The sequence below is a fragment of the Gadus macrocephalus genome, chromosome 14, assembly GCF_031168955.1.
Source record: "Gadus macrocephalus chromosome 14, ASM3116895v1".
NCBI lineage: Eukaryota > Metazoa > Chordata > Actinopteri > Gadiformes > Gadidae > Gadus > Gadus macrocephalus.
The window spans coordinates 2,429,550-2,438,376 of record NC_082395.1 but is presented as its reverse complement, the minus strand read 5'-3'; the positions used below and the strand labels follow the sequence as shown (position 1 = coordinate 2,438,376).

The following is an 8,827-nucleotide window of genomic DNA, read 5'->3' as shown; positions in this document are numbered from 1 at the left end:
TGTGTCTCTATGACAGCAGTCCGTCTTTCTACTGACTCTGACTTGTGTCGATAACGACGCTGTGTGTTGACTGACTGAGTTGTGTCGATAACGTCGCTGTGTGTGTCTGTGCAGACACTCTGTGCGCGGTGCTGGAGAGGGACACGCTGGGCATCAGGGAGAGCCGTCTGTTCGGGGCGGTCGTGCGCTGGTCCGAGGCCGAGTGCTTCAGGCAGCAGCTGCCGATCACTGCGGAGAACAAGCAGAAGGTTCTGGGCAAGGCCCTCACCCTCATCCGCTTCCCGCTCATGACCGTGGAGGAGTTCGCGGCAGGTAAATAAATACACATTTTGTTTCATTAAATTTTTCTGTGATATTAACACTCTCATCACTCACTAGTCTGTTGATTGTGTGAATCAGCAATTCATCACACAAATCCAACCAGAGGAATGTCACCAAACACTGCGATAGCTCTTTCTGGTTCAAACCGGTGCAACGTGATGCTGTTCTGCCCTAGCTGACGTGGCACAGTTATGTGACCGCTCAGCTATCTGGTCCAAATGAATCAGAAACGGCTATTGCAGCGATCTCCTTGTTTAACATTGGAGCCCGACTGATACTGGATTTTAGGAGCCGATAACGATACCGATGTAGGGAGTAAAAAAAGGACCGATATCGATGTATCGGCCGATTTGTTAAATATCAACACCGTTTCATATCGGCAAACATCGTTGATAGGCCATTATCGGTCGAAAAAAATCGACCAGCCGATATATCGGTCGGGCTTTAGTTTGGATGGTTTCCTCCTTTGGTTGGATTGTTGTAGAGCTGTCATTTTTTTTGTGATTGGATGATGTGTATGTATGAAGATCTTTGTTTTGTATTTGATAAACCTGAACTGTCCAAAACACTACACCGGTAGAAACCAGTTATATATTTTTCCTTGTGCAACAGGGCCTGCCCAGTCTGGAATATTGTTCGATCGGGAGGTGGTAAATCTGTTTCTCCACTTTACAGTAAACCCCAAACCGCGGGTTGAGTACAATGACAGGCCCCGCTGCAGTCTCAGGGGAAAGGAGTGCAGTATTAGTAGATTCCAGCAGGTTGAGAGTCGATGGGGATACAGTGGGACCAGCGACCGCATTAGGTGAGACCCAGGCCCCAGGTAGCCTCCATCACGGGCACATTGGAGGCATTTTGAGACCTAAAGGTTTCGAATTTAGGCCCAATCCCATTTCTACCCCTTACCCCTTCCATTTACCCCTCCCCCTTATTTTGAAGGGGTAAGGGGAAGGGGTAAGGGGTAGAAATGGGATTGGGCGTTAATCTCAGCCGATTTTTACACGATTGATGTCTGTAATGTGGACATGGTATTATCGGAAGTTTGATTTGGTGTATTGTAATGAACACGTCAAATGTGGTGTATTCAACAAAATTCCAATCCATTTATGAATGTGAATAAAAACATACTAACGTATGCATTTTAATTTCTCCCTCCAGATTTAATGTCAATAGAAGAATATCAGTAGTTGGGTTTGGCTTATACGGTTCAATACACGGACCCAACGACTACCAGGTCAACATTCAGGTAAACCTCCACGTGACAACCGCACACCGAGAGGAAAGACACCCGCACCCCCCCCCACAACAACAGCAGCAGCAGCAGCAGCCACACACGCCCTTCAAACCCTTCTCCACAGACTGATTTAGCTTTCCTTTCCAGATCATCGAGAGTGATAAGAGCCAGACGCTGGGCCAGAACGACACGGGCTTCAGCTGCGACGGCACGGCCAGCACCTTCAGGGTCATGTTCAAGGAGCCCGTGGAGATCCTGCCCAACGTCAGCTACACCGCATGCGCCACGCTGAAGGTGGGTGAACGCCCGCCTGGGCCCCCCCCCCCCCCCCCCCCCCCATCCACGATGAGGATGGAGGATCAGGAACTTGTTAAATGTGCTGAAATGGATACGATCATTGTTAATAAAAGTTAGAAGCTTTATTTCGAAAAGCCTTTTTTAAGAAAGGTATTTCATTTACTTTTGCGTAAACGTCCTTATTCAGAGTTTATGTCAATGCTATGGAATTCTGTGGCGACACCAATGCATTCCCTTCCCCCCCCCCCCCCCCCCCCCCCCCCAGGGTCCGGACTCCCACTACGGTACCAAAGGTCTGAAGAAGGTGAGCCAGGAGTCGGGGCCCGGCCCCAAAACCACCTTCTTCTTCTTCAGCTCGCCAGGCAACAACAACGGTACCTCGGTAGAGGACGGCCAGATCCCCGAGATCATTTACTACATCTGATGTCCTCCAGTCGGCCCCCCCACCAGGGCAGGGCAGGGTGGGGGCAGCCCACCCGGGGGCCTCTGCGCCGGTGGGGGCTGCAGGGCTAGACAGACCCTGGCTCTCCACATCCATGTGGACGGTTCCAGAGTTGTGTGTTTCTACTTGTGGATGGGATGCTATGTCTAACTGTAGTGTTTCTCCCCAATCATCTTCTTTTGATTGTATTTTTTTGTCGATGTATGTTCATTGTTTCGTTTTTTTATATCATGCAAAACTAGTCACAGAAACACGGGATTTATGGGTGACAAGGTTTAATTTGCTTTAGTTTAAGGGCCAGTGGGAATTTGCAGGTGATCAATACTTTGGTTTTAGGTTGGAGGTGAAATTGATTGTATGCTGTAGACTTGTCATTATTACTCAAAGGCACGACCAGACAGCCAAGGTACATGTGTAGTTTATCTCTTTAAATCCTCATATACACTCAACATTGCCTTGTCTTATTCTTTTGGATCGTCTTTGCAGACCAGCTCAGAAGCTCTGTAGACACGTTTTCTTTTTTTATATGTGCACCAGCAGCATCACTCATTCAGCTGTAGTTTAAGTGTTTTTTAGTCCATGGATGCGGCTCAATGTGTATATACTGGTACGAGATTGCTTGTGGTACAAACTAATTTATGATGCCATATTGTTTTCTAAGCACTTAAAATGTAATAAAACCATCTTTGACACTTTATTTTTGCAATGAGCAATATTTTTATCAAATTTAAACAAAACCGAGTTTAGTTTTCCCTATTTAATTGCTGAAGAGCTGGATGCGTATTCTTGTCACTAGGTGGCGCCATAAGATCCCACTTATCGACAAGATAAGCGCCATATCAACGGTGCGCTATAATTGTCAACTACTTTCTAGAGTAGACCTTACTAGTACTTTAGAGACTTATTTTTTTTAACGATAAAACGTTCGTGTTTAGTCACAGTATAAATATTACCTATATATAAAACTCCAGATGTGCACAACTTATTTTGCACCTTACCACACCTGGCCTGAATGTTAAGTACAATAGTTTATTAGGGCTGGTTGATCTTGAATTCATTACCAGGGTAATGTAGATATGGATAGATCATGATACCGTCATGTAAATGATCTGGTCAAGGAATTGACAGGGAATTGTTAGATTAACAAATAAAATCATGGAATATTTTATTTACAATGATCTCAGTAAACTTGTATACAGAGGATTTCAAATGAGCCCCAAAACCACAATAAATATTAGTTTTATTTTATTTCCCATATTTAAAAAAAAAACATGTCTAATATCCCATATATTTTGCAAGCAATGTTTTTAAATTCCAAGGAGCAGAGTCAGTATGGAGGGCCGGGGATGACCATCACTCAAAGGAGATCTCCTCATCGTTCGTCACTGTGTCGTCGTCGTCGTCGTCGTCGTCGTCATCAAGCACCCCTGGCCCCGGGTCGTTCAGTATAGCCTCAAGCTCTGGGTCGTAGAAATCTTTATCCGAGTCCTCGGTCGCTGGTTCCGAACGTTTCAGCTCCTCTGAGGAACCCGGGTCCGTCTTCGGGTCTGCGTCTGGGTGAGGTTCCTCTGTGGGCCCCTGGTCCGTCGTCAGGTCCACCTCCGGCCGAGGCTCCTCTCTAGGTTCCTCCGTGGGTCCCTGGATGGTGACGGCCTCCGAGGAGGTGGGGCTACTGAGATCGGCGCTCAAGTCCTCCGCCGGCACCACGATCTCTCTCTTGGGGAGGAGGAAGTCCAGCGGGGCAAGGATGGTGTCCTCGTCCATACAGCCCAGGCTGCCGTACTTGTGGACCTGGGTCGGGGGTACACCTGGTGGACGGGGAAACGGTCAGGCTTAATGAAGAGAACTCCAGAAGAAATAACAACATTTACCAGAGTTATGCTTTTCAAAATGGTCTTTACAGTGTCAAAGTGAATGATATTTAAGTTGCCTTTCCTTAGAATAACATAAAAGGACAATTCACGGTTTGAATTAGACGGCTCTTGATTCAGAATGGATAACCTCAAAATTAGGGCCCGACCGATTTATCGGCCTGCCGATTTAATCGGCCGATTATAGCCTTTTTGAAAATAATCGGCATCGGCCAAAAAGACGCAGATTACAACCGATTTTTTATTTTATTTTTTATAAATGTTATTGCGATTAGTGTCCTGCAGATTGCGCTCCTACTCGCCTTGCTAACTAACAACTTTAGCTGGAGTAAAAAAGAGGAGATTGAATTTTACCGTACAACATGAAAGCAGGCAGCTGCGCGCTCACCTCACCAATGTACACAAGACGCGTTGTTTGAGCATGTTGTGCCTGTTTTTCTTTAGGTCCCAGGCCATGTTAATTTGTTATACTGTAGACTCTAACGGTGAGACCATACTGCTCAGCACGCACGTGTTAGTCACTGCTCACGAGCGCAGCACATTGGGAGTTAGTTATTTATTTTACATTTTACATTACTCATTTTTGACTGTAAATGTATTCTAAAACACTCAAAGGTTCTGCATTCAATTCACATATTCGTCAAAAGTGTTTAAAGTATATTTAAGGTATCAAAAACTACGTTTTATATGTTTTTTTTTTTTTTAATCGGCCGATTAAATCGTAATCGTAATTTTTCTCTGAAAATAATCGGCATCGGCACTCAAAAATCAATATCGGTCGGGCCCTACTCAAAATGTATTCTCCCAAATGTTGACGTTTGTGGATGTATGAAAACGTGATTTATGTGTGACAAGGTTCTAAGGGTCGGTTGGAATTTGATCAATACGGTTTTAAGTTGATTGTATACTGTGAACTTGTCATTATTATTCAAAGGCACTACCAGACAGCCGAGCTACATGTGTAGTTTGTCTCTTTAAATCCTCACATACACTCAACATTGCCTTTTGGATCGTCTTTGCAGACAAGACGGGAAAATAAATCTTAAAACCCTCCCCATGGTATTTACCCAGTATCAGGGCCAGCTGGGCGGGGGGGAAGAGGACCTGCAGGCAGCGGTTGAGAAAGGGCACCAGGTCTTCAGCATACGCACAGCAGAACTGAACGAACAGCTCCTTCTCCCGGACGCTGAAGGCCGTCTCCTCAGCCCGGTGGAACACCAGGATCAGCTTGGTCACCTAAGGGCGGGGGGGGAGAGAGGGAGAGACGGGGAGAGGGGGAGAGCGAGACAGAGAGATAGAGAGAGAATGTATTCAAAGCAGAATCTCGTCAGTACGAGATTCAGCGACATCTTAATGGAGCAAAATAATGGCCATGAAGAGTGAAAAACTAATTAATTGTGATTTCAGGAAAACAAAAACAAAAGGAAAAAGGAAAAGGAAAACAAAAAAGCTGAACATAAGCCGACAAACCAAGAACAACATCTAGGTGGACGTGCTTTTGTTTATGTCACAAACAACCCAGCATTAAACCTATTGTGGCTTTCTGTTTTTTTGTAAAATCCAAAGTGTGAGTCCTCGTCGTTACCTTCATCAGGGCGTCCTCCAGGTACAGCCCGACGTCCTGGGCCAGCCCGATGGGGCAGCACAGCCGCAGGTCGTTGAAGGCCGTCAGGATGTGGTTCAGGAAGCACGCCAGGGGCTGGAAGTCCAGCAGGGACATGGGGGGCTGCAGGGTGCCGGGCTGGGTGCTGGGGGCCACGGCCGGGATGGCGCCCCCCAGCATGGAGGGCAGCGATATCAGGGTGTAGTGGTTCATGTCCTCCTGGAACTTGTCCGCCGCCTCCTGCATGGCCTGGTGGAAGGTCTCCCCGGCCACCCTCTGGAACAAGGGCGCCAGCTGCCCGCGGAAGTCGGCGCCCACCCTGCTGAAGGAGAGGCCGAAGTACATGCACTGTCCCAGCAGGGACTCCAGCCGGCTGCCCACGCCGCGCTGGAGGTCCCGGTCCAGGGTCTCCAGGAACTCGGCCACCTTCTGCACCACCCAGCCGTGGAAGATGGCGCCCTCGTTGACCGCCTGGCCCCCGGGGGCCAGCAGGGGGTCCTCGTCGCTGAAGATGGCCCGGTACTGGGTGATGATGTCGAAGAGGTGCACGCGGCAGGCCTCGATGGTCTTGGTGATGTGGAAGTAGGGGTCGTCGGCGGGGACGGCGCCGGTGATGGAGTGCAGCCAGGTGCCGCGCGCCTGGAGGAACTTGACGCGGAGCTCCGCCTCCGTGAACACGTCCATCCTGCGGAGGTAGCCGATGACCCGGAGGCAGACGGGCAGCTGGGAGTTGCTGCGCAGCTGCTGCAGGAGCTGGTTCAGCATGAGCTGGGACGACTGGCGGACCTCGTGGACGATGCCCTGGGGACAGACACCGGGTTAGGGGGGGGGGGGGGGGGGGGGGGGGGGGGTACATTAGGGATGCTCCTATTTATCAGCCCGACATCGAATCAGCCGATACCCCATACATATACAGACATTCAGAGATGGCAGTGGCCAGTGTTTATCTGTTTTTTATATTTACATTTAGGGCCTTTAGCAGATGCTTTTATCCAAAGCCACTTACAATAAGTCAGAAGAAATGTGACGGAAGAAAGAGAAATAACAATATATCGCTGTGGGTACAGTAAGGATGTTCATAGAACCAAGTGCCAAGCATTAACAATCGCTAGGTTTACCCATTCCCCGTAGACAACAAAGATAGCTCGGCTAAAACACATAGCTGTTGTGTCACATGCAATTAAAAGAAGGGATTTTTCACCAAAATAATCTTTGTTATGTGAAACAATTTTACATGTTGATCCCCGAAATATTAAACCTGAGTGGGTTCTCTGGTGGTCTGATTCTTGGTGGCCCTAACCTGGATGACTGGCAGGGAGGAGTGCTTCTTCTCCAGCCTCTTGACGTACGCAGCCAGCTCCAGGGCCTCCTCGTAGTAACCGTTCCTGACGCAGGTGTCCATCAGCTGGGGGATCTCCAGGATCTCCAGGATCTCAGTGTGACGATTCAGCGTCAGGCTGTTCATTCGCCGGCTGGCCCCGATCTGCTCCGCCTCCTTCATGAACCCCCTGGATGAAGAAAGAAGGATTGAATTTATATAGCGCTTTTCTCTCGCTCAAAGATGCTTTACACTGAAGGGGGGGGGGGGACCTCACTCCCCACCACCAATGTGTAGCACCCACTTGGGTGATGCACGGCAGCCAATATGCGCCAGAACGCTCACCAAACACCAGCTTGAGGTGGAGAGTTAGTTATTAATGAGTCAGCCTGGAGGATGATTAGGGGGCCAGATTGAATGACCCTGGTTGAGCGATTTTAGCCAGGACACAAGTGTCAGAACAAAAAACTCACATACTGTCAAAACTCTTCATGTGTTATTACATGCATTGCCTATCATCACTGACCTGCATTTCTCCCCAAAACTCGGCAGCTTGTCCAGGAGTTTGGAGACGCTGCTCTCTATTCTTCCGAAATCCCTGTAGATCTCCTCGGTGCAGTCGGCCGTGCGGATGAAGGTCTTGTAGTTGGAGAAGGCCAGCTCCCGCGTCTGCTGGAGGATCTGGGCTCTCTCCTCCGACAGCCGGTCGGGCTCACGGTTCAGCTTCTCCACCCCGAAGGAGCTGAGCTCGGACAGGTAGGCGGCGAAGTCCGGGTTGTCCCGCCAGTTGTCCGGGAAGCTGTCTTTGAAGATCGAGGCCAGGATGCTCTCGTCCTCCACGTCCACAGGCTCCATCGCCCTCTGCTGTGGTAGTGGAGCCTCTCAGTAAAACGCTTTCTACAGACGCTCACTATAATATTAATTAATTATTTTTGACATGACGGGGTACCTTTCATAAAACACGGGGGATTCTTATGGGTTTGGAACCCTCAAAGCAGCAGGATGTTTGTTATCTATCGGTATTCCTCGGATTGATTTATCAGTCACGGAGGTTTTCTTTACTTCCGGGTTTCTTCTTCTTCTTCTTCGCTCCTATTTTCTGGTGTGCGGTGCTGCCCCCCACAGGCTCCCAGGAGCCTGTTCAATAAACAACATGGTACTGGGATCTGTCTCCACATAAACGTCTGCACCACACTCTGCCAACCGAGTCATTTGAGTGTACGTTTTTAAATGTGTACTGTTAAAATGTAGTCGTCCCTTCCTTTCAAAGGTCATGGGGTCTCCACCTTGAAAATAAGATATTCAAAATACTAATTGATTCGACATCTGTGTCAAGAACTTGGGAAAAGTATATCAATCCCATTTGCTACGATACCAACAATAGACACAATGCTAAAATAATTTTGCTTTGAATGGATTAGTCAAACTATTTAATCAAAGCCAGACCTGAATCAGGATAGTATGAAATAGGAGACAGACTTCATTGTTCACAGCCAGCCACAGAGGCCATTAAATTAACAACCTGTTGACCACCACAAACATAAACCATTGTTGCTCTTAAAGGATTTTAAAGGACAAACATGAATAGGATCAAACCATTATATGATAGTAGATGGTAGTCTAGGCATCAAACAATATTTAGCTTGGAACTCACAACACTCCAAGGCAATTAAAATGAATGCCAGAGGAACACGTTTTAATGGTTCATAAAGCACATTAATACAATGCATATTAAAGGGTA

The 8,827-nt window shown here is 47.9% G+C and overlaps 2 protein-coding genes across 2 annotated transcripts in view; one reads left to right on the top strand and one right to left on the bottom strand.

The window, feature by feature from the left end:
* LOC132472379 (BTB/POZ domain-containing protein 1-like) overlaps positions 1-2,989 on the top strand; it is a 5,876-nt gene extending 2,887 nt beyond the window's left edge. The window contains exons 2-6 of the mRNA XM_060071985.1: positions 115-312; positions 997-1,126; positions 1,480-1,567; positions 1,703-1,849; positions 2,118-2,989. Coding sequence (XP_059927968.1) covers positions 115-312; positions 997-1,126; positions 1,480-1,567; positions 1,703-1,849; positions 2,118-2,276 — 722 coding nt within the window. The 3' untranslated portion in view covers positions 2,277-2,989. The remainder of the gene's footprint in view (positions 1-114; positions 313-996; positions 1,127-1,479; positions 1,568-1,702; positions 1,850-2,117) is intronic.
* Positions 2,990-3,434: 445 nt separating this feature from the next.
* cog8 (component of oligomeric golgi complex 8) lies at positions 3,435-8,216 on the bottom strand. The gene is made up of 6 exons (XM_060070919.1): positions 8,036-8,216; positions 7,613-7,950; positions 7,069-7,276; positions 5,751-6,569; positions 5,233-5,401; positions 3,435-4,102 (listed from the first exon to the last, which is right to left on the bottom strand). Exons 2-6 carry the CDS (start codon positions 7,939-7,941, stop codon positions 3,648-3,650), a joined length of 1,980 nt encoding a protein of 659 aa, XP_059926902.1. The 5' UTR covers positions 7,942-7,950; positions 8,036-8,216; the 3' UTR covers positions 3,435-3,647.
* Positions 8,217-8,827: the final 611 nt, after the last annotated feature.